The sequence below is a fragment of the Anarrhichthys ocellatus genome, unplaced genomic scaffold (genome assembly GCF_004355925.1).
Source record: "Anarrhichthys ocellatus isolate YVR2014 unplaced genomic scaffold, GSC_Weel_1.0 scaffold28, whole genome shotgun sequence".
Lineage (NCBI taxonomy): Eukaryota > Metazoa > Chordata > Actinopteri > Perciformes > Anarhichadidae > Anarrhichthys > Anarrhichthys ocellatus.
The window spans coordinates 3,109,811-3,135,665 of record NW_022280058.1 but is presented as its reverse complement, the minus strand read 5'-3'; the positions used below and the strand labels follow the sequence as shown (position 1 = coordinate 3,135,665).

Here is a 25,855-nt window from a genome sequence, read left to right as displayed (position 1 = left end):
TAAACTCCTGCTGTGCAGCCAAACTTTGTTTAAACGCACATTGCTTTATTGTGGTGGAGATCGCAAAGCTTTAAAAGGTGACAACTTATGTCCCACTACATGTTAAGGAAGTTGCTTAAAATCAACTGATTTTGGAGAGCTGGAGCGTTGGAGCAAGCGGATATACTGTCAGACAGTTCTCTAATAGGATGATTCAACCTTAAAGTGAGACTAGAACTGTTGAAATAAGAAATTTTCTCCTTCAAATCATTGTTAAAACTGATCCTTAGTAAGACCCGCCCCCCAACTGTCAGAGCTACGTTTCCATGGAGCCCACACTGTCACTAACTGAACTTCACAATATTACAAAATGCATTTAAAAGATATATCCAGGATGTGAAACTGAACAGGTTAAAAAGATAAAAATAGAAGCTAAAGCCGACAAATGAAAGCGTAAAAGTTTGAAAGGCGGGACTTAGCCAAGGGTCAGTTATAAATCATTTTGAATTTCTCAATTCAATACACTCAGAAGTTTTGCTACCTCTGTCTCACCTGGTCTGGTATGACGTGTAGCTTATGGTGGCTAGCTGTTTCCTCCTCCCTGCAGTCTTTATGCTAAGCTGTGGATTTATATTCATCGATATCAGTGTTCTCATCTGGGCCATCAATCCAAATCAAGTAGCCTATTTGCCAAAAGGAAACAAAAAGCTAAAACTCTAATCCTAGTGGCAAATTGAGTGTTTACAGTAGACAGACCACAAAAATAAACAACACAAAATGAACGGTCAAGCTGGTAGGTAAGAAACAAAATACAACAAAAAGCAGAAAAATGATACACTGAAATCTCAGAATGGTGACTGAGCTAAAGAAAGTCCCACTACCTCTAGATCATATTATATAAATACTGATTAAATACAGAGATCAGTATCACCATTGACCATAGTCTTGACTTTTAACTTGTGAAACTAAACAGAGGAACAGACGCTGCCTTTGAGAAGACATAGTCCATATGTACCGGCTGGCTGGGACACATAGCGGAGGAAGAAGAGAGTGTAGCCTATAGCCTATAGCCTGCTGCTGCGTACAAAGTTGCACGTGTGTGTATATACACATGCCCTCAGTACATTCAGGAAGTTTTGTTTTTATAGCCATCAATCTGGGGAAAAGAGAAAAAGTTCCCCTTTAAGAGACACAGGGAATGTGAAGTAAACATATGAAGTGTATGTGTGTATGTTGTCTGAACCAGATGTTTCCAAAAATTTAATTAGTGGAGTGCTCTTCTGATAGGATGCAGCAGCGTCGCGCCATCTCAACCACCGCCAAGCCCCCCCCCCCTCCCTGCAAACCTGCAAACCTTCCCAAAACAGACCTTCTCAGCTGCTGTGTGTGCACTCAACTCGGCATATGTTACATGAATGTTCTCTGCATTACCCGGTGCTCTGTGTTTTGGCAGATGGGCTAAGGTGATTTTTCTTTAGGGCGTGGATGTCTAAAACATCTGTACATCTACATATATCATCAAGTGTTCTTTTTCAATCCTAGCAGTGGCTCAGAGTTTATCTGCAACATGAAAGCACTTAAAAAGTGATTTTGGGTGATTTATGACACAAATCACACACATCTTATGAGTTTCCTCAGTAGATGATATAACAGTGGTATATCCATCCACTTCATGTGTTTATGGAAGAAAAACAAAGCAGACACTTATCAGACTGAAGTTTTTATTCACAGATTTGTGCCCTCACCACAAACTTCAGCTGTGTTATCATTTTTGTATGTGTGTACGTTCGTCTGCCACCACAGAGGCCTCTGGGAGTTTTATTTTTCAAATCAAAGGATGGTGAAGAAAAAAACCCCTCTCACAAGTACAAGTCACTATTTGTCACTAATGGTCTGGCGAGAAATGCCTAAGACACAATATCTGGTTTGTCAGCTGTCTTAAAACCTGGTAAGGGTATGTGTATGTAGCTTATGTGTGTGTTGAATAGCTAGTAACACTTTGCCTCTGCCACATCGTTAGTTTCCTTCTTCAATGTTTAAATGAATAGTTTGACATTTTGGGAAATATTTCTCTTTCGTTTACTTGTTGAAAGTTTGCTAAAAAGGTCGATCATTGTCTGTATGCTAACAATAAAGCTACAGCATATCAACAGTTAGCTTAGCATAAAGCCTGGAAACAGAAAAAGAGTGGCTCAGACCAAAGGGAACAAAAACCACGAACCACCAGCTCTAACGCTCACCAATAAACAAGGATTTATCTTGTTTGTTTAATTGTTAAAATAAAAAATAAAAATAAAAAGTATAAAAATGCCGATAAGAAGTCCAGTTAAGAAATAGTCCAGCGCATAACTCCATGTAAATTGTCGTTTTCAGCCATGCTAGTGGCTCTATGGATGGCAATATTGATTGAATGACATTTTCTACAGACATTTATGGTCCCCAGAGGATGAATCTTAAGGACTTTGGTGGATCCCCGGACATTTTGTTTATAATTTTTGGCTTTCAGTTACATATCAAGACTACTATGGGATGGATTTACGGTGGATTTACGGTGGATTTACGGTGTCCTGGGGATGAATTCTAATAACTTTGGTGATCACCTGACTTTTCATCTGGTGAGATCATCAGGTCAAAATTTTGATTTGCTACACTTTGTTTTTGTCTTTATGCTAAACCTAGCTAACAGGCTGGTATTCAACAAAAAGACACAAGAGTTGTATCTTCAGCAAACAAGGGCATTTCCCCAAAATGTCAGACTATTTCTAAAAAAAATCCTACTTATGTGTTATAAAACAAACATCAACAAAAAAATATATAAAACTTTCAAAAGTTTTGAAAGCGTAAAAAATGTACATATGTGTCACCATGTTAGAAACTGATAACTGAAGTACAAACAACTGTATTCTCTACAGGTAAAAGTAGCTATTGCGGGAATATTGCTCTTAGAGTTGATGATGTACAGTACGACACACTAGGAGGACTGCTGATGCTCGTGATGAACGTGTATGAGAAAATACTAGATAAATTATAGTTGGCTGGCATTTGAGGTCCTTGCCAAATGGCTTGAAGGGGTAACGGGGAGTGGGACTCCCTCACCACACAGTTCCTGGTTGTTCTTCCCTTTGGTCCTTGAAAGTGTTACAAGAACTGGATGGGAAAGCTGGAAAGTTCAGAGATCCTAGAAAAGCGAGAAGCCAAGTTAGTTGTCAAACAGTGTGTTTTCTTTTTTTATTATTCCTGAAGAGAGGAGTGGCACTTACCACGAGGGAAATATCAGTTCCAGTTCTCTTGTCCACTGTGGAAAAAGAGAAAATGAAAATCTACTTAGTTTCAGAAAAGTCAAAATAAAATTACATTAGAAGGAGACTTTTTCTCAGTTGGTCATAACTACACACAATTTGGAGAGTGTCTAGAGTAATAAATAGGCTGTCTTCCTCTTAACTCCATCATGAGGAACTTCTTGAGTCCCGGCATTTGAATGTACATCGTCTCTTGAAAGAGACAACAGCGATGGATGAAGGATGAAGAAAACAAGAAAAAATAGAAAGAAGAAAAAAAATGTCCTGGGTGAAATCAGACTGATGATGATTAAATGGCTGGTGATTCTCAGATGGTTTTAGTTGTTTGTTAACGTTGTTAGATGAGGGTTAGTGCAAAGTTATACCTGACATAGCTTCACATCAGTACCTCATCGACGAGTTCCTTTTGGGTCACCAGTCGGCGTAGCTCGGTGGAGCAGAGGCCCGAGGGAACCGGGTCAGGGTGTCACAATAGGGAGAGCTACACACACACACACATAACCATATATATATATATATATATACACACACACATGGGGAATTCTTTAAAAAGTCAAAGTCTGTTGAAAAATGTCGCAAATGTCTGCAGACTCTCTCAAAATACCCCTCCGCCAATTAACACCGCGGCATGCATGCAAGCAGAGGCACTGCTCGTACCTGACCACAGCGAGGTCTCCGTGGATATCGCACACTTGTTCACCATGATTACCTGTATTACCCATACTGCAACACAAGAGCGAGGTTGGACAGGTGAGAAAGAGAATGGGAAGACTCCGCTGAAAGCAACAAGGATGGAGTGATCCTCGGTATTAAAGTCGAAAAAGAGGAGGAAGACGCAGGAGAAGATGATGAGATGAAGATCCATGCAAAGAGAGGAAGACCATGCTTGTAATGTCAGATTTGCGATAAAAAAAAAAAGGTGCAAGAAAGATGTGACGGGATCCAAAAATCGAAGTATCCCATACCAAACAGGCAATGGGCACGTGGAAGAGGGCGAAAAGACGTGTGAATAGCAGAAAAAACATCAAAGTGCAACAAGCCACGGGTAAGAGGTCCTGGAGAGAGAGCGGAAATAACACGAGGAGAAAATATGAGGAGAATCAAAGGAATAACGACAGAGAGAAGGAAAGATGAGGATTAATTCATTATTTTTTAATCTACAGAGAAGATTCAGACTACGAGCAAAACTAACATCATTTCTGTCTGTGGCTGTATGTACAAAATGTGAGCGTGTGTTTGGACTCACTCTTCAAAGACGTCCTCTGTGTCCATCCTCCTGTAATACTTGGCCAGTTTGATGGAGAAGATGATACTGGGAATCAGGAGGATACAGCAGCCTCCCAGTCCAAACCAGAATGTGTTCTGAAAAACACGTTGACAAGTCATCTTTATCCAGTCAACCTTTGATTCATTCCTGTCGCACTCAATTCAACTTTAATATGTTTCAAAGATTAGTCGATGAATTGATTCATCATTTAAATGGTCGAAGATGTTTTCAGATCCTTCATAGTAGTCAGTAGAAAGTGAAAGCAATAATAGAAATAACACACAGTAGTATTTTGAGTAGTTTTACTTACTCAATGCGTGTTTTTTATGCTAAATCAGTGAAGTAACTAGTAGAGTGCCTACAATACTCAAATAATAGTGGTGCAGTAAGAAAGTACTATATTAGTATACTATACTACAAAGTGGTAATTGTACAGTATTCAAATGTAAGTGTTGTTACTTTCCACCATTGTTCATATTTTTTATTTTGGTTTAGTGTTGGTCACAAAAACAAAGCAATATAAAGATTTAAAGAAGGACTCATTTGGCACTTTTCACAATTGTATCGACTTAAAAAGATGAATTGATAATCGTTAGTTGCAGCCCTACGGATTTCACATAAAGGCACACGCACATGGATGCACAAGAAATGTACACGTCACCAGTCACAAATAGGACAGAACATATGAATATAAACTCGTACACACATGCAGCACATACAGAGGCTCCAGGCACTGCTGGAGCGCTGATGTATAAAACAAATGTTTATATTTATATTGACCACAGTCTGTGACTTGTTTGAGCTCTCATTTAACTCTCACAAACACACACGATATGTAGCTGATATGGAAATAAAAAAACTTTACAACTCCTCGGGGTAGGAGTGAAAACAGAGAGGAATCTATGTGTATGTTACTCCCCCTCCTGCCTCCAAACAGACCCTATCTCATCTCAGTGTGTGTGAGCGAGTGTGTCGGAGACCTGAGAAAAAAACTGTTCCCGTACGTGAGGCCCGAATGGCTCCACAGTCTTCATCACTCCCAAAAACCCAGAGCTCCCTCAAACCGTCAAAGAGCCGTTTATGTTTCTAGTTGAAATCCAAATACATGTGGGCGAACATGTACTGTACATACAGCTGTGCAATGAATCAGTGCACACACACACACACACACACGCACGCACACACACACACACACACACACACACACACACACACACACACACACACATACAGATAACCACAGTGTTCTGGTGCCTTACCACTGAGTCGACTACGAAGCTGCACGCTACTATCTCCATGCTGTCCACAATGTTACTGATGGGTTTACACTGGGCCACCTCTGAAGTCAACTGTAGGGGGGAAATACACCAGAAAACCCAAAGTATAGATTACAGTGCACGCATGAATGACGTCAAACGTAAAACCATAACTTGATGAGTATGGTGTAGCAGTGGAAGATGATCTCTCCTCAAGCTTCTTATTATAGACGTTACATTTAAATCAAAGTGGCTTCTTGGACTGTTTAAATAATCTGGTTACAATCAGAGAACTTCTAAAGCTCCGGTGATTTACTTAACATCCGAGCCCTGTTTCAACTTGACATTAACATGCGTCTTGGGTGATCCGATCACACGTGGACAGCTCTAAATACGTCGGTTCACAACTGGCATTTGCATGCGTCTCCAGATGCGTCTCAAGTGACCACTTGGGATCGCTTCTCCACTCTATACGCAAATAAAGACGTGCATCTTTTCCGTTTGCTAAAACCAAATACATTGTTGTTTTTAAATGACGGGAGGCAGCAATCCACTTCCCTGGCTAGTCTAGAAATCAAAACCATACAGACTGGGTCTATTTATTTTGGGTTCCAGGCAAAACAAATTTTTTTTCTGGTTATTCTGACCCACAATCCTCTGTGCAGCAGGTATATGAGCAAGAGGGTCACAATTCAAGGTGCCATGTTATGTGGAAGTAGTGTGTCCCAATTGAATGCATACTGCATGCAACATAACGCCCTTTGTAAGGGCAGCTGCTGTACTTACTTAAAGTAAAAAGAAAAAGTATGCGATTTAGAACGCAGCTTACAAAAGGTGTGTTGTGAAATGGGTCCCGGACCACATCGATGTGAATCAGACAGGGTGACTTGGATTTAGGACTTTTCCTTTATTTGACTTGTATGACTGGTGTCATTGTGTCACAAGATTCATGAAATCCTACTTCCCATGTCTTAGCATTTTTAACACTTTTGAAAACATTTGTATACCACTTATGTCCTTTACGACTTTTTAAGGAACTGTGAGAACTCTGTCAGATCACAATGCGCCTTGGTGGTAATTTACACTTGTATTTAGCGCTGTCCACTTGTGATCCGACCGCCCCAAAACACATTTTAAACTAACTGTTAACAGGGTCCTGGTTGACTCTTAAGAGTGCAGCTCGATTGCTGATAGTTTTACTGTTCTCTCACTATAATCAAGTATAAATCCAACACTAACGGAACACTTTTACCTTGGGTTTCAATTTGCACCGTACAATTACACTCTTCCCTTCTGCTAACAAAGTCTCTCCTGTGAATTATCAACCTGTAAACTTTAAAAGGAGACTATACAACATAGACAACTGGTGGTATACTCACCGAGTTCTTTACCCATTCTGTATACTGTTTGAAGTATCCCACCAAGCTCTGTGTGTAGCCTTTTGTTTCCTAGAGAGGAACAAACAGTCATTTGCTGAAACATGTCAGCAAATGTGTGATGGCAGTCTGTTGAGGGTTAATGTGGATACGGTAAGATAAAATATTGAATAAGTTGTTCTTATAGTGCTGTTTCGACTCAGGTCTATCAAACTTGTGTTGTAATACAAGAAGTTACTGTTGTGTGGGAGCTGAGGAACTGATGAAAACAAGTTTTTAGATGAATATCGCTGTCTAATATCTGATTGACCGTTTTGAAGCAACAAATGTGGCAATAAATAAATAAAGATGTCTCCACGTGAGCACAGTTACATATCACTCATATAATGCAGTTTGTTGTAATTATCTTTTTAATACCTGTTTCACCACATGGGAGGCGTTATGAGTGATGAGGTACTCTGCTGCATCGATGGCACTCAGGATATTCGTAACCTTGACCTAAAAGACACAGACAGAGAACGAGATTCATTTGCACTTATGAGACAATTAAGCAAGTTAGTGTGAATAGTTTGTTTATGTTCAGACGACAATACAGAAGTTAATAGTATGTTTCCTTCATGGTTTGATAAGTAGACGTCATTGCCTGTGTGCTAATACAGTAAATGATTATATATATTATTTACAACATGTAATGGTAATATAATGATCTGTAATATCGGTAAAGCTAGTGTTTGTTTCCTCACCGGCAGGTCGCTGGACATCCTCTGCAGCTGCTTGATACTCTGGCTCAGTGTACTCTGTGTGAGGAGACAAGAACACAAACTGTCACCAAACAAACCATAACTGCGTCTCTAAATGACCCATTAACAAAAAAACGCCATCACGTCACATCACCGCTGTCACAACATTAACAACATGAACAACACTCCTATGACAACACACGCAACATGAACACTGTCATGTTGCGATATATTAACAGTGGCTTACCCGCGCTTTGACATATTTCTGTTACCATTTACCGAACAAAAAGGAAGAAGAGAGAAAATAAGTAAAGAGAGCGGCTAACAAAAAAAAAGATTATACTTCCATTTGGTTTGTTCTTAAACTTGTGATTTTTATGTTATCTATCCTAATAATTTGTTTGTTATAGTTTGCCAGAACTGAGAAATAAGGTACATTGCTGTTGTTGCATATTATCTGAAATTTTCTTTAGCAGCTGTTACCATAAGCCTTAAAAAACTGAGAACTTTACAAATGTTAACACAAGATGGTTCCTGCTAAGTCGAGTCTCATAAAGGAGTATACTGTATGTTTATTTACTTTGTCAGTAGAAGGAAGGTGTTGTTTGGACATAGGAGCGGATCTGTGTGTATTTGCTTGTGCATGTGTATGAAGTTTAAGTGTTTAATGTGCTTGATGAGAGAGGTGATTACCATTGCTTGCTCCATGGGAACCACATGTTCTCTGTGAATCTGTCTGATACTGCTGGCGTGTCCTTTCAGTGCGTTCTCCAGAGCACCACGTGGCTGTAAACACACACACACACGCAAACACACAAAGAGCAGAGGATGCAGCAGTTTGTTGCAGTTAAATCTTGAGGATAATCAGGTAATGACTATCAATTAAATTATTTATTATTCCTTCCTGCTTTAGAAATACAAGCACACACTAATCCTTCTGTGGTATGTCCCGTGTGCCCTTAAATGGCATAGTTCCTGTACTATGCACGATGCATGTGCCATAAATGTGTGTGTTCAGAGTGAATGGGCAGCTTGTTCAGACCAACTCAGCATGAAGCGAAATTATTTTCCAGAGAGGCTGTCCAACTCTATATTTGGGTTTGTTAGTTTAAGAACATTTCTTTAACATGTCAAGATTAAATCAAGATTCAAAAACAAATGAAATAGACGTTAAAATCTCTAAAGCCAACTCCCTGGGTCCAAATATTTTCACAAGCACTCGAGCATCATAAGTTAAACTAGATGTGACAGATCACTGCAGCTGACAAATATAAACACTGATTATACCTCATCTTCGTCACTCTAAGCAATGTGTATTATGTGTGTAAAACATCACTGCTGTCACACTTCTTCATCATTTTTGCATTTGAATGATAAAAGCAGCATCATGCCGTTGCTGTAATTTGTTGGTGAGATAATAATGAGACTCACCGTTTGGTCGGCCTGAGCCTCCAGGTCAGTCGAGAAGGAGAGGAGATCCACCAGAGTGACTCCCTTAGTGACCTAAAACAAAAAACAAAGGATCATACAGTTTTAAAATCCCTGCTTCAGTCTGGAGATGCACAATGTGAATAAGAAGTATTTGCCCAAAATTACATTATTTTTTAAAATCATGTATATTCACAAAAAATTGAGCTGGTAACCTTTTGTATTTGTATCCTTAAATAAGATTAGTTGATCAAATATTATTTCAAATTTTATTTCATATTACAACAGCTGTACTCATGTTTAGTTTATTAAAATAACACAAAAACAATCAGATAAAAGGAGAACAACACTAACTTTTTGTCAACGGACATTACATTAACTTACATTAAAGTCCTGGAGGCTTAGCCTGACTCAATGTCCACATATGGCAGAAAAGGTACTGCAGACACACAGACACACAGATTACCTCAGCCAGGTAGGCTTCATAGTCGATATTTCCAACTCCAGAGTTGGCAAAGTTGATGAGGCTGTCTCTGCCGGCCTGCTCAAGCAGCGTGATGTCGTGCAAGTCGACCTGCACACTCTCAAACACTTTGGCCAGATCCCTGTTGTACTGTTTGAACCACACATTCATACGGATAAGTTACCATTCACACAGACTTTAACACAGACTTTTATCAGCATTTCCTACTCAGTAAACGGACACTCACCACAGTTCTGTTGAGGAAGGAGTTGATGTTGAACATGGTCTCCAGTTGCAGAGAATGGTACAGACCGTTGTTCTCATAGCAGTCCCTACAAAGACAAAATACAAACATTTGAGTCAAAATTGGAAAAAATTGGAAAATGTAATTTGCGGCACAAACATTATATATTTTTCTTTTACTTTGAGGCACAATATGCAGCTCATTAACCTTATTTATCTTGTTTAATTTTTATTTTTTATTTTCACTTTCTGTCACAAGACACACTGTAAATTGCAGTAAACAATGAGCTTTAATTACATTATGTACAGTATTAGCTGTTGGCATGTTACCTGTACATGCTTCCCAAAGTCAAGTCAATGTTGGGATTCTGAAACAGCATCCCTGGAAGGAAGTTCTTCTTGGCAGGATGAACCAGGAATGGTGTGTCTATGATCTACATGCACACACACACACACACACACACACACACACAAAGACCACCGCGTTGTTCGTTATTAAACACAATCCCGCTCAGATTAAATGCTCTCTAAAGTAACACAGAGAAAGGCAGAGGGGAGAGTCAAAATAAGACGATTCGGGAAAGAAGTTTGTTTTTAACACCTTGAACAGCTGTCGGTTAGCGAGCGGTTCGCACATCATCTTCTCCACGTTGCCACCAACAACAAACAAGGTGGTCACGATGCCCATCAGCACCCAGACGAAGATGAAAGAGAAGCCCACCCCACTGAAAGAGCCAGAGGCAGAGCATGTGAAACATAATCACACAGAAACATCAGTAGGTATCTGCTAAGAATAACTGTTTACTGGCAGAATGCATCATTCATCCAGGGCAAAGCTGCAAAAATGGTCAATTATGGGACAAAAGGGTGAACGAAACTGAACTTTTGTCACATTTGATCACATGTCTATAGAGAGCAAACAAATGTTCTACAGTGCAAACATCTACTGTTTGTCACTTCAAATTAGCTGAGCATTAAATTAATAATCTCAAAGATTTTAACTTAGTCACCATCCATCACCGAATGAGGTAACAGTATGGTGATTAAGCCTATGGCCCTCTGATGAAAGCCCTTGCAGTATTAAACAGTGGTCTTAGTAACATACGCCATGAGCAGGTTGCCGCCGGTGTTCGACAGGCAGCCTCGTGTTGTTGGTGTAGCTTGCTTATCGTAGCCACAGGTGCCACACAGCAGCCCCAGGAAGTTGAAGGCCAGGACCAGGACGACCATGCAGAGCACTGCCACACAGCCGACCCACCTGCGGCACAGACACATACAGACACACACTTAGTGCTGTCGTTTGCGAGGACACTGCATTGATTAACATCAATTTACAATTTACCCTCACCATAACCGTGTCATAATTCTGACTTTAGAAAATACATATTTTTCCTCTTACCAGTAGTGCTATTTATCAATCCAGACTGTTTTGGCGTGAGTTGTTTAGTTTTGGAGGTATTGGCTCATATATTGGATATGGATATGGATTGCAATATGCTATTGACAAGCCAAACCACCACACCGCTATGTCCACGTTTTTCTTTTTTAAATTCTTTACAATGGAAGCGCCATTCATTAACACTACGCTACAAACGCCAGCAGCGGGCCAAGATGCCGAGCGTCAGCTCTGCGCGTTCGTTTTTTTCTGGTTGCAGAGAATTGAAAAATGTTCAACTTTGGGTAAAACACTGCGCTTGTCACATTGTCATCGTACCCAACCGTCCAATTACAATGGAGGAGGTGGGGCAATTATCTCAAAGACCAACCGTCACATTGAAGGAGGCCAGATTCTTCCCCAGATGGGAAGTTTGTCCCCATAATGTGACAGGTTTGTGTTCCCACAACCTGATTGATACAAGTATACAGACAAACAGACATGCACAAACCTGTAGAAGTCCATTTGGTCAATCTGTGGGTAATAGGACTCTATCGTTTTCTGTCCATCGCTGAGGAAAATGGTGAAATTGACCAGAGAAGGTTCCACTGGGAACATCTTTGAAAAGCTGTTGATCTCTATGCCAATCTTATCCAGCATACCTTTCACTCCTATACACACAAACAAACAATATCAATTAGAAGGCCTGTCAGTACAAAGGTGACAACATTGAGAAAAGGTGTCTCACAGAAAGTGAAAAGGGACAAAGAAGGACTTACGAGGAAGAGCTGTGGTTTCATCATTCACAAGGTGAAGGCGAGAGAAGAAAAAATACGAAAGTGAAATACTACAATCAGACTTAATCTCATTTCATTTGTAAAGAAGGGAAAGCACTGTATTTGTTCGGCGAACTAAATAAACATACATACAGTACAGTGTATACAGTGTATACATACGTATACTGTATACATACATACATACACACTTCTTTACCTGAGACAATGTTTTTAGTTTGTTCTTTAACCAGATTTGGTGTATCATTAAAGGATGAGTAACCCTGGAGGTGGAAAGGAAGAGAGAAAGGATGATTAAGAAACATATATATCCATTTCTAGGGTGTATTTCGTAAGAATATGAAAAAGAGAGTGACAACAATGACCTTTTGTACAATGTTGCTGAGGTCCGTTTTCAGGACTGTTTTGACATTTTCCAAGGCACGAGTGACGTCTGGCAGCTGACAGACAAAGAGAAAAAGAGTGAAGATTAGTAAATATGGCAACTAAAATGTTTTTTTTCCCATTTATTTCAAGGTTTTCATTCTAATCTCATGTGTCAGATAATTCCTCAGTACCGTGGAGAAGTCAGCGTTGATTCCCAGCTGTGACAGCGTGGAGCGGATGGTGTTACAGGTGTGAGACACAGCTCCATTAGTGCAGGCAGGGTCTGACAAGGTGTTGGACAGAGAGGCACGCTCCCCCGACAGACTGGCCTGAAGCATCCCCGTCCCCTCCTGGAGAACCTCCAGGGAGGAGTTGACATTCTCTAGGGCCTCTTTGGTCTCCCGCATGGCTACAGGGGAGAGAGAGGAAGAGTGCAATTTAATCAAAAATTGGTACTACACTTTCAGTAAAATAATCTACAACGGTGTGTTATTTTGTATTGTCAAACTGGTGAGCCTCATACATTTTATTTTAACACATATTCACAATCCACGCAACCACCACAGAACTACCCAGATTACAACAATAACCAAAATACCACGACACCACAAAAAACACGATAGGAGACGTTCTACAGGGCACAGCAGTGGTTCAGATCAGCAGATCAGCTCTGATTACCTTTGATGGCATTCTCAACTTTTGCTTTAGATAAAAGGAAATCAAAGAGGAAAAATGGAAAGTAAAACATGGTGAGGATGTGCCCTTAAAAGACACAACAGGAGTCTGTAGTAATGAAACCACATGAGAGGAAACTGCACATAAAAACAAATCCTGTAGCATCACACAAAAAGTGTGGGGACAATTCACAAAGATAATATATTTATACATAGATATATGTTGCAATGGGGTCGCAATTTCATTTTCAGTTCAGCAAAATAAGGAATACTTTACAATTTCAGTTCAAAGTAACATTCAACATGATAACAGTGTATTATTTTGCAGTTTTGTTTGACGTGTTCAGAGGTTTCTGAGCATTTTAAATAACAGAAAACATGAAGAGACTTTTACATTCGAACAAAAATAGTTCTTGGCTGAAGAGATTTATCCTTGAATTTCAAAATCAATATCAACAATTAGATGTTTCAGCAGCAGCAGCATCAGCACTGCATCGTGATACTACGTCTCCACTGCTTGAAGTGAACAGGTGGTCGTATGAAAAGCTCATACAGAGTGTGTGTGTGTGTTACCTCCTGCCATACGCAGCGCAGTGTCCAGTGAGGGAACCACCTCTTTCTCCAGCTGACTGTGGATCCTCCCACCCAGCAAAGGTCCAATGTCTGTCCGGAAACACGGGAAGATCAGACGGTTTATGACAACATGACAGTTATATATTGCTACTGTAGGTAAACACGGGGAGACACAGGCAAACAACGAGAGGGACATTAAACAAATAAAGTATGTAAACAGTCTGAATTCAACTTACTGTCCAGGTCTGATAGGACTTTGTTCTTTGCTGTGGTGTACTGGGCTGTCAGGTAATCAATTTGCTGCAACAGAAGACACACATTAAGCATTCAAACATGAATTATTGTGTATGTGTCTTTTAAATGGGAATGCATGTGCGTGTGTGTGTGTGTGTGTGTGTGTGTGTGAGAGAGGGCATACAGCAGGTGTGTTGTTAGCAAACGTCTTCAGGTCTCTCATGTTGGTGTTGATGAGCCGCCGTGTGCTCTTAATCTGTGTGCTGACATTATGGTTGGCAGCATAGGCAATGAGCACTCCCAGACTGAAACACAAGCACACACACACACAGGATCAGTGAAGTAAAGACAGTGAGCAGTACTGACCAGCAGAGGGCAGCATGGCTACATTAAGGTGTAGTTCTGCTCCATGGGCTTCAAAAGTCACTGTTGGAGAATTCAGAGAGATGTGACCGACCTGCAAAGACGCATTTCTCTATTTCTATTATACATCTCAATCTGAAATGTGGATTTCAAAGAAGCAAGTCTGTCTTTCTCTCCCTGTCTCTCTCTCTGCTTATCCTTTCAGAACTTATCACATGAATGGAGGGTAATCAGGTCATTATAAACAGCTCACATGTTTGATCAAAAATATTTTAAGACTTTCTTTGTCCTGACTGTTGCAATGAAACAATTTGGGAAATACCTACATGATTTACAGCTATACAAATAAACATATTTTAGCCTATTTTTGAAAATAAACATCTCAATCTCCTGCAAGCTTAGAATAATTGTGTGGTGCATTGTCCACTATTTCTCTACAATCCATCTCCTTCATGATTAGTAAACATTTAACAAGGAAAATTGATTAAAATGGATATTGACTTATCTCAAGTTTATTAACGTTACGAGGTCTGTTGTAATATACTGTAGCAAACTTACTGTAATAAATTAAGAAAGCAGGACGGATAATGCTGCGATAATTCACTGTTTAGAAAACAACAAAGAGTGATGAAGTCTGACGCGGTGCTCAGCTGATTCTTTTTCTTTTGAAGGGATTTCAATTACCTGCCAGATAACAAATCTCTTTCCCTCTGCTGAGCCTTGAGCAAATATTTGACTCAATGTTGACAGAAGGAGCAACAGAAAGAATCTTCTGTGTGAGAGATGGTACAAGAATCATGATAACAAACCCTGAGATAATATCTCCAAATGGCCACAAACTGCTTCATGTACTCATATATGCATGTTTTGTCTTTGTGTGTGCGTGAGCATGCGTGTTTGTGATGTGAAAGCACTCATTCAGACAGAGAGGCCTCTCACAGTCAGCCAAGTGATATCAGTGACACCTAACTGTCCTGCTCAGTTTGGATTGTGTTTCTCCTACACTGCAGGTTAACGGCACAGAAGTCCCAGTCTGAATGTGAGCAGTTTTGTGAAAGTGAAACTTCACGGATTTTACCCATCAAACTTCTGTTTACAGGTCTGATGGAGTACTACTGCATATGTGAGAAAGAAAAGTTGTGTAAAGCCTTTTGTGGCTTCAAAATCTGATAAACTGCCTCGAGTGATGTCACTGGGGTTGTTAGCCCGCTTGTCATCTCTTCTCGAAGCTACATTATACGAGTTCAACGCTAAATCGGTGGAGAACTCTTTTGAGAACCCACATACAAATACACATGAGCATGCAAAAACTGTGCAACCAAAAGGAGTTTTTGCACAATTTGTGTTTGTGTCAATAATTTCACAATTAACTTTTTATTACTTTTGATCTGGTATCACTGATTAATGAGAAATGTCAGTTCATTTTTATAAAGCTCATTGTAGGGACATTTGTTGTCAATTGTAGCGTTATCGTCTTTACTACAAATTGCACCGGTGTGGCAGGAAATAAAGGAGAGAAGGATGCAACACAGGTCTCTGGCCAGACTCGAACCAGGGATCTATGTTGTGGTTCATAGTCGTCAAATTCAGAAAACATTTGTGTACTGGTTGCTTTGGGATCTACGACTTCAAGTTTAGCAAGACATGTTTCCCTTTTTGTTGAAAATATATGCAAGTTGAGGCCTAATATTTAAATACTTTTACCAGTACCCAGCTCAGTATATCCAAAATCCACTTTCCAACAACTCATCAGAATCTAAAAACCCAGAATGCACACAGTGAGGACAGAATCACTGTCATAATACCTTAATCTCTCTCATGAAAAGAGAAAAATAATCCTCATAGTGTTGATAAACAAGATGATATGACAAAGGCTGAAAGGAGCGACTCACACAATGAAGATGGAGGTGGCGATGAGCGACGCGGTGTAGAAACCTCTCTGGCAGTCGATGTTCTTTCTCTGTCTCTGGTGCATCTCCCCTCCGCAGTTCTCACAGCATCGACACACACAGAAACACATGCCGATGATGGGGGTGAGGATCAAAAAGGTGACACCGATGGTCGCACATATGAGGAATCCGACTTCGTAGTGGATCATCTGCAGGAGGAGGAGATTCATACAATCACCGTTCTCCCTCACTGAATCATTTGTATGACATTGTAGTGTGTATTAGGGGAACACAATGTTATGAGGAGTTTACCTGTAGTAACAGGACCACATTTTCTGGCTGTGACCCCAAAGCACGTGCACACACACGCACACACACACACACACACACAGGGAAAGGAAGACAAACAAAACAAGGTCAGTGTGACAGCCAAGAGTTTAAGAGGCAACAAAACTCCAATTTCTAAAGAGGGAATTGAAGGCAACTTCATGAGTCAAGGTAGAAAAAAAGATGAAAAAAGAGTCAAATTAAATTTCTATACTTCGAAGGTGCATTTTTTAGAATCTGCAAGAACAAAAAGTATCAAATCAACAATTACATTTATCAATCAAATATCCAAACACTGCTTAACATCACGATTGAGTTCATCTCCATTATAGCTTAAATCAAACGTACCTTTCTCCATTCTTCTATTTTGATTCCTCCCATGTTTTGTTGAATGACTTTAATAATCAGATCTGAAAAACAAATAGAACAGAAAGGTCGACACGTAAATCTCTCAATCTGCAGAAATGTAATTATAATCACTTGCACAACAGTGTTTTACAGGCGGTGTACGACTCATCTGCCAATATCACACACAATCAAAAACACTTCCTGTGTAACGTTTGAGAAGCTTCACTGGAGTGAAAAATCCATTTATCTGTTCATGAGCAGACAACAGAGATTATGAGGATTCATATTTTAATTTCCGAGGAAAAGTATTGCGAATGTATTTCCTCGTATATCTAACAGCTGTGTGTTTTTGCGGAAGCTGTTTGAACTGTGTAGTTTGCCAGTGAGGACTGCAGTCCGGTCCAGCTGTCTGTGTATTTATGTGGGTCAGGCATCACTAAGCCTACCTGGATGGTGAGGGACTCACCCACACTGTTACTCTGCAGGGGAACACTGATTCCTCCCACACACACGCACACACACACACACACACACACACACACACACACACACACACACTAGGGATGCACCAATCCAACATTTTTTGTCCCGATACGATACCTTGGCTTCTGGTATCGGCCAATACAGAGTACCGATCCGATATCAGTGTTTAATTAATACGCAGTATGCCTCATTGTGTGGAAGAGACTGGGTGCATTGATGCATCTCTAACACACAAACACACACACTAACAATAACACCTGTATGCATGCACACAAACACAAACTCCTTCACACTACATGGATATTTGTGCTGTACTTGAGTACAATTTTGAGATACTTGTAGTTTCCCTTTTATGCTACTTTGTACTTCTACTTCATTACATTTCAGAGGAAAATATTGCACGACTACACTTTTTAGAACGGCAAAAATAATAAACTAAGAAATTCTGATACTGATACTATTGCAGATTAAGCTACCCGGCAGTATATTAAGTACTTAAAATAGGCCCTTTTCACAGCAGCCATTTTGACATGTAATTGCATAATTATGGCCCTGTTCCATTTAGGTGGGCTGGGTATTGCCTGGTATTGTGCATGTCGGCTCACTGTAATCGCTGTGACACCAAATAGAATGGGACCTTCATCAGTTTTATCAATTACAGCTGTGTGTACCCTGCAACTACATGTCAAAGTGGCTGCTGTGAAAAGGGCCTATTAGTTAGTGATGCTTACATATCAATGCGGCAATAACTAGAATCTGAAATGGGCCAGATGATAAGTACTTATGTCGAATTTAGAAATCAAGGCTTTTACTTGAAGTCCTGAAGTAAAGACCTGAATACTTCTTCCACCTTATTGATGTGGACATACACGACACAGTATCTGAATAGTTGCATAGTTAGTGAAGGCAATATTCTCCAGTGTTTGTTATCGGTTTATCAGATCTCTCAGATCGAATGGTTGGCGCCCTGCCCCTTTCGTGCTCAGGTGCAGATATCGAAGTGATTGAAGAAATATGCCTCACACTACTTTTGTCTTTTAAGAATGAAATATTGTCGTATAGCAAGTCCTCTCAGGTTGGAACAGTAGGTGCCACTGCAAACGACAACAAGCAGATGGAGGCCAGTTTAGCATGTAAATGCTGACACAGCTGTCACACACACACACACACACACGCACACACACACACTAACACATTGTGTCTGTTGTGCCTCCTGCTTGCGCACCTGCTGACCCTCAGGTGAGGTGAGAAAGCACATGTAACTGAAAAGTGACTAGATTTGTTTTTCTCACTTCAATGTTCCAGTAAATTAGGTGAATTAAAGTACTATTACTGTCTCTTTGTATGCTATGCTGTTTTGTTCATCCTCTCACATAGGGTTGCAATTGATGTTTATTTTCATCAATTGATTTTATTGTCATTAAAATGTCAGAAAATAGTGAAGAGTGAAGTGAAACATTTCCATTATAATTCTTCTTTTTAAAAAAAGTCTGTGCTTTAACAGTAAAACTGTCTCAGAATAAGCCTTTCTGGTCAGCAAAAGGAGCTGAGATTTCGGGTATATTTTGTGACCATATGGATAATCCTCTCAGCACCATCTTCCTCTGGCTGTCTCACTTTTCTCAGAGCTGTTTTATAAAAGTGGTTCACCTGGAAGCCTCAGACTGTCATGACGGGGTGAAGACATCTCCCTCCTTCACCTCTGCAGATGAAGCATATGAGCACATCTGAGTCATGTCGATGCCACCTGTTGTTGATCGGGTACTTAGTTAGCATTAGCCACCGGGGGCAGTTAAGCTTAGACAGCTTAGTTCAGTGACCCAATATAAGAGGTAGGTACTGCAAACGAAAGGAAGAGGGCGGATAAAGAACCTGAAAGAATGAACCCACCACTGCCCACCATGTGTCTGCTGCAAGACGAGGAACCGATTTCGTATCAACACATGCATACGTTTTTTTTCATTTACATGTTTTCGGCATCTGTTGTGAGAGCTCTTGTTGTTTACTAGAGTTAAACAAGGTGAAGCACATATTGGATCCACAACAGAACACACACCCAGGTTCATACAGGCCACTGTAAGGCTAAATATGTCAACAGCGAAACATCAAACACTGCTGCAAGTTAGTTACCTTCTTACTGCAATGTGTAAATATAGAATTCCACAATCCCCTACCATGGGACGCGCTGAGAGATTACTGGAAGGTGTGAACGCAGCCTTATGTAACCTGACAACAATCTATACTATTTACATTAAAGGCCTCATTTAATGGAAACACTCTCAGCCCCACACACACACACACAAAACAGCGAAGGCATCTACGTGTTTGCATCCACTCCCCAATAAGGTTCATTGTGGATGGAAGTGTATTAGTCAATTCGATCGCTCCTGAAACAGACGAACTGCTTACTTTTGATAAGAGTCTTTTTTTGTACAGCCACAACGTCACACTTGAAATTCTTCAAGGAGTGGTGACGAGGGTTCACATACACATGTTAGTCTCTGCCAATGTGATGTAGAGTCTCTCCAGCTGTTTGGACAGGAACTGACTTTTAACCCTTTGAACGTGCTTTGGGGGAAGCAAGTTAGATCGCAGTTACGCTACTGGAGTAATGCAAGTTTCAGAGTACATTCAATGGTTGGAAAATAGCACGGAGAAAGACATTATTTTGGGATTACGCCTGCAAACTGCAGCATTATCTAGCAGTGTCTACTTGGTTCATGAGCTGTGAGCAGTTTAACCAGAGAGTGATTTTCACATCTGAGATTGTTTCAAAAAGGAATTACTCATATTCCCTCAAACTGTTTTATTGAAAAGATTTTTAGCCTAAAAAAAACACACCATGTTCTTTTTTTCTTCCTTTTTTTGTGAATTACCATGAACCCAGAGGAACCACTGCCTTAAGTTACCACGAGACAGCATATGGACAGGCATTGCATCGATTGATATTGGTTTTACATCGGGGTGACAAAGTGAGATTGTAGCTCTAAAATGTAGAAGAGCCAGGATCACTGCTTTACTACATTGTTTTTATTACAAGCCACGATGTTGTGGACTGCAGTTCAAAAGGTGCGATGACAAGGGTCACGTCAGGTTTGCCTGAAGCACAGTTATGTAAATAACTTAAATAACTGCATTACTCACTCAAGGCTATAAGTAGAGTATGTATGTTCGGGGCACCAGGAGCTATAGAAAGTTACACAGCCGCCTGTGAGCTGAAGCAAAACAACTAAGAGGATTATGTGATCTTTTTCTCTGTTTGCACTCGACACCTCATCAGGGGCTTCCCACAAGAAATCATCGTTCAAGTGAAGACACAGAAAGACGAGAGACTGAAACAACTACTTTCATTGTCGACTGATCCGTCCATCATTTCCTGAATACTAATGAAATACTGGAAGTCTAACAATATCTGCAAATATCTGAGAGGCAGAAAACAGCGATTTATTTTTTTTAAATAAATTGCTTAAAATAAATAACAATGAATCGATGTGCCTCTTGTTTCAGGTCTACAACAGACACCTAAAGTACAAGCTGTCCAGTCTCCCAATCGACAACAACACGTTGAAAGCTTGAAATAGCTTTACAACATAAAAGGAATAAAAGATGAACGGTAGCTGCAATGTCGGATGCAGATGCAGATCAAAAGCATCTAAACATGATCAACTTGACTTTTCGGAGGCAGTAATTCCTCCCTTTCCTTGCACATATTCTTATCAGACGACTCATTTGGGTTTGTGATCTGATTTAAGACATTTGCCTCCTGATCAGTCCCAGTAATTAAGGCAAACAGACAAATACCATGACTATGACCCACTTTCAGTATGTGTGTGTATGTGCGCATGCCCGTACGTGCTTACACATGTGTGTGTGTGTGTGACAATGCCATCTGTAGCAGTGTTAGCATTAGCCCTGTGGATGCTAATCCTCTAATCTACCCTGTGTGTATCAGAGAGATAAGACACGGCCTCCTCACACAGTCAATGAGTCCAAAATGCTTCTTCATCATAAAAACAACCTTCACACAGATTTATAAAGAGGGATGAGCGGGTCAGGAACCAATGATGAACCCTTCAGCAGTAACTCAGATACAAGCAGCTCTACTGGAAACCTGAAACATTAATGACATTAATAATAAAACAGGGATTTGTGGAGATGTTGCCACAGAATTATTGTGAGATCGCTCAACCACGGACAATCCAATCTTCAGACAACTCGGTGTCAGCAGTTTGAACATCAACGAGTAAATAAGGCCGGACATGAATGCAGTATGATCATTTATCATCTTTTAATTGAATCGTATCGTGATTAAATCATATATTAAGATATATTGATACACAATTATGTTGATAACAATAATCACTTTCTAACTAAAATTTCTCAGAAAATCTATATTGATTAGAATTCTGCTTGTAGTGAAATCTAAATATTGTCTTCATGTGATTACTCTGTATTTGTGTGCATGCATGTAAACATAGTCAGTGTATAATAACTGGAAATATTTATTATTTTTTTCTCTATAATTTCACTTGAAACTGTTCATTTTGCACTGAAGGTCTTAACTAAATGAGAAAATACTCAAAGTACTTTTCATTTGTCAAGTATTTAATTCACACAGAGTATTCAAAAATAGCCTTCACCAGGTATTTCATAAAGACTATTTATTTATTAAATAAAAAACATGCTATATAGTATATATATATATATATATATATATATATATAGTATATATATATAGTATATATACAGTTAAACATTTGTCTACTAATACTCATAAAAGTATGCTCCGTATGAAATTAGTTGTAAAAAGAGTTGCATAGTGATGAATGTCAAATTAAGAGGTAAAACTCAAGCAAATACTTTATTTAGTTTTTGGCTGTACACTGTATGATGACATACTAAATCAAGCTTTTGCTTAAAACTTTTTATCTGTCTTAGCAAACATGTTCAGGCAGTTCGAGTAACATAATTCAGAACAATCCTTTTTAAGTTTTTGGATTCACAGACCAACGGTTCTCTAAAGAACGGGCTTGTGCTGTATTTTCCCTCGAATAGTGAACCTCGAGGTATGTGTGTTGTGTTTTTTGCGTAAATATGTTACGTGTGAGTGTGTGACATGAGGTCCAGGTGGTCTCTACCTGCGCGTGTGTATGACAGTAATTCATAGTGGAAAGTCCCCGACAGTGGCAGCATATGGTCCAGTGGATTAAGGTATTACGCGGTGATGCAGGTGACTGAGAAAGCCTCCTCTAATCGCTGATCTGTTAATTGATTACCCAGCCAGCAGCACTAACCCTGGACACCAAAATGGCAGCAACTTAAAACCTTCAACCCTATTGCACTATGTCATCCTCCAACGTGACCACTCATAGCTGCGCATACAGAACCCAAACAAACCGCTTTGAGTTGATTATGGCTATATATATCCATTGCTGGATTTTGTTTTCTACACCAAAGAGCGTGACATTCACGATGTAGGTATTGATCAAGTGACAGACCTGATGTCACCTCAATAATGTTAAAGCATGGGCCCCATGAGAGGATCATTCATAAGATATATGATAGCTATTGATCCCAATAATCTGCTCATTTATGAGCCCTACAAGCCATATATCATCATGCATGCATACCCTCTGTGCACGTGCTCTTTTGATTCAGTATCATCTTAATAAGGAGAGTTTTTGGGAAGTCATGCGTTGATATTTGCAGTGTGCAAATAAGTCCTGCAACAGTCGTCTCTTTGAGGTTTTTCAGTGTTTTTTGGACTTTGTTGTTTAGTTTATGACGTAAAACAAGGTCAGTCAGAGAGTCTGTGATGCTACAGGAGAGTGGTTTCCAACCTTTGACTCGTGACCCCTCAGCACATGTCATGGTTTGGCAGGTTTATGCACAAAGAGTTACGTTTTCCTTCTCAGTGACAGTGACAGGCCCTTTTCACAGCACCCAGTTCGGCCTGTCATAGCAGCGTAAACACAGGTGTAATTAATCAAATTAATTAGGATCCCATTCTTTTCAGCATGTCACAGTCGTAACAGTGAGGCAGCATGCACAGTATAGGACCATGGTCAACCTGAATGGAACAGGGCCATAATTAATATTATTAATCACACAATGACATGTCGAAAATGCTGCTGGGAAAAGACTAGATGTGTAAATATATACGGTATAATGTTACAGTAATATACAGTTTTGTCTTTCTTGTCACTTTAATAATCGTGTTACTCCCACACACCACCCATCTTTATATTGGGACCCCTTGGGTGGGTTTCAACCTCCAGCTTGGGAACCAATTGACTAGCTTTAGGTAAAAGACTGATGGTGGACTGACAGACAGACTTATACTGGCCATAGTCTCTGCTATCACACTATCCAAAACTTGTAATAATATTAGCACCGATAAGTATTTTCAAAAATGCACTTTCATGCACGCTTGGAAACAAAGTGCCCACTTTTTGGCACTTTGTCCACACACAAACTTTCTTTTAATTAATTTGTAGGTATGTATCTTTAAATTGAATATATCCTACTATTTATTATATACTGTGTATATATCATTATTTTTCTACTGGGCACCTTGTGGCACAAAAACGCTTAATTAAATGATTTGCAGTCACAATAAAGCTAAAATTCTGAATCACATAAATTAGTGTAACACCTGTTACGGCCACAGGAACACACATAATTCACATTTAGGTTATTTTTATGGTAATTTGAGCCATCCAGAATGACTTGTGTATCCAGAGGAAAAGGTCAAGCCCTGACAGGTGTGAGAGGAATAAGACGCAGAGTGAAGATGATGGAAGGAGGGCATGAGTGGGGAGGAGGGATAATCTCACCTTTAGGAAAGGAGTTCGGTTGAATAACATAGAGAAACGCGTGGACAACGTGGAAGAGGATCCCCACGGCCCCTGGTTCGTAGTAAGCGTGGGTATCATAAACCGCCGCCGGTACAAACCCAAAATCTAGCGGTTCTACCGGTGGAGGGGACCGCTGTCTGCGGGAGTCCACGCGGGACTCCACGCGCGCCTCATCCGCCTGCTGCTCGCCGCTCGTGGACCCCCAGCAGAGCAGCAGGACGAGCCACCTTGTCCACAACATAATGGCTCAGAAAAGTCCAGCTTTGTAACAAAAATAAAAAAGTTAAAAGTCCTAGCCCCCGGTCGCGCTACAGTCTCGCGCTGGGATGGAGAGGGGATACGCGCTGGTGACGCGAGGACACCTGTCCCTCTCGGTGCTTTATCCTCGCAGGGAAAGGAAAACTTTCAAACTTAACATCCAACGCTCGAGGTTTCGAGCAGCCGTCAGCTCCTGGTTTCTCGGTACGGACTCATCGCAGACATTTTTTTTTCGACAGTTTGAAGCGGACCAATGGACGGAAGGATGCGCTCGTTGTCCCGCTGTCCTGTCCTCACTCTCACCGGCCCCGGCTGTGAGTAGCCTAATCCCGCGTGCACGTCAAAAACCCAAGAGCGCTCGTGCTCGCTGAAAGCTCGGCCGGGTGCTTCTGTGGCGCGCGACACCGTTACATGTTAGCTATACAAGCGATGGAAAGTAACTAAGTACATTCACCAAAGTACTGTTTTGAGGTACTTGAGTATTTCTTGAATATCTCCCTGTACATAACTACATGACTGTAGAAGTTATAAACAGTCAATTCTAGTCAAAATACGTTCTCAAATGACCATTCAATTTAAATATTTCTACATAATATATATATCTACTGTCACTGTCAGGTATTTTGAGACAACCGACTCCAACAATGACCAACTATCATTTGTGAAGTCTTCTGCGCATTAGAGGTGAGATAGTGTTACAGTGTATAGAGAGAATCCAACAACATAATCTCAGAGGGTGTCTGTATGTACGAATGAATGTATGAATGTATGGGAGGCAGGTGATTGCCTCTACACTCGGCAGCTGCCCTTCAGCTCTGAAGTTCATCAGATAGACAGTCAAGGCTATAGTGAAATTTTGGCAAGAAACAAAAGGTTTGAGTTCAAAAAAGGGAAAACCCAAAGTTCAGTTAAAAAGCAACACTGTAGCCAGTTAAGTCTTTGATGTATCAGCGCTCTCTTTCATCCTCTCATGCTCACAGTTACTTAACACGATACTTAATGTAAACTTGTGTGTTGACGTAATCAGGGAAATACAAGTCATGTATCCAGAAGTAGATAATTCAACAGCGTTGGACCCTGGGAAAAAAAATAAAAGTATGTGTGAATGACTGTGATGACAGAAACCCCCCAATATGTCCATTCATGGGGGAACAGTGGACTGCAGTGTTTTGCCCTCTGAACAGAGCCTGCAGTGACTCCTGCCACTGTTCCTGTTACACACACACACACACACACACACACACACACACACACACACACACA

At 40.3% G+C, this 25,855-nt stretch overlaps 1 protein-coding gene across 7 annotated transcripts; it reads right to left on the bottom strand.

The window, feature by feature from the left end:
* Nucleotides 1-1,686: 1,686 nt before the first annotated feature.
* Nucleotides 1,687-25,122, bottom strand: prom1b (prominin 1 b). 7 transcript variants are annotated; one of them, XM_031863376.1, is made up of 30 exons: nt 24,314-25,122; nt 16,995-17,056; nt 16,632-16,658; nt 16,323-16,528; nt 14,252-14,372; nt 14,070-14,133; nt 13,834-13,923; nt 13,265-13,288; nt 12,778-12,995; nt 12,586-12,660; nt 12,420-12,483; nt 12,206-12,214; nt 11,938-12,097; nt 11,157-11,309; nt 10,653-10,776; nt 10,382-10,485; nt 10,056-10,140; nt 9,812-9,958; nt 9,349-9,420; nt 8,611-8,703; nt 8,165-8,182; nt 7,921-7,974; nt 7,595-7,675; nt 7,181-7,249; nt 5,805-5,894; nt 4,525-4,640; nt 3,936-4,001; nt 3,667-3,759; nt 3,240-3,274; nt 1,687-3,157 (listed from the first exon to the last, which is right to left on the bottom strand). In XM_031863376.1, the coding sequence occupies exons 1-28, from the start codon at nt 24,573-24,575 to the stop codon at nt 3,690-3,692; spliced, it is 2,724 nt and encodes a 907-aa protein (XP_031719236.1). In that variant the 5' UTR covers nt 24,576-25,122; the 3' UTR covers nt 1,687-3,157; nt 3,240-3,274; nt 3,667-3,689. The 7 variants fall into 7 exon arrangements, with proteins under 7 accessions (XP_031719236.1, XP_031719239.1, XP_031719237.1 ...); XM_031863379.1 differs by lacking the exon at nt 3,936-4,001; XM_031863377.1 differs by lacking the exon at nt 8,165-8,182.
* Between the last annotated feature and the right edge of the window lie 733 nt (nt 25,123-25,855).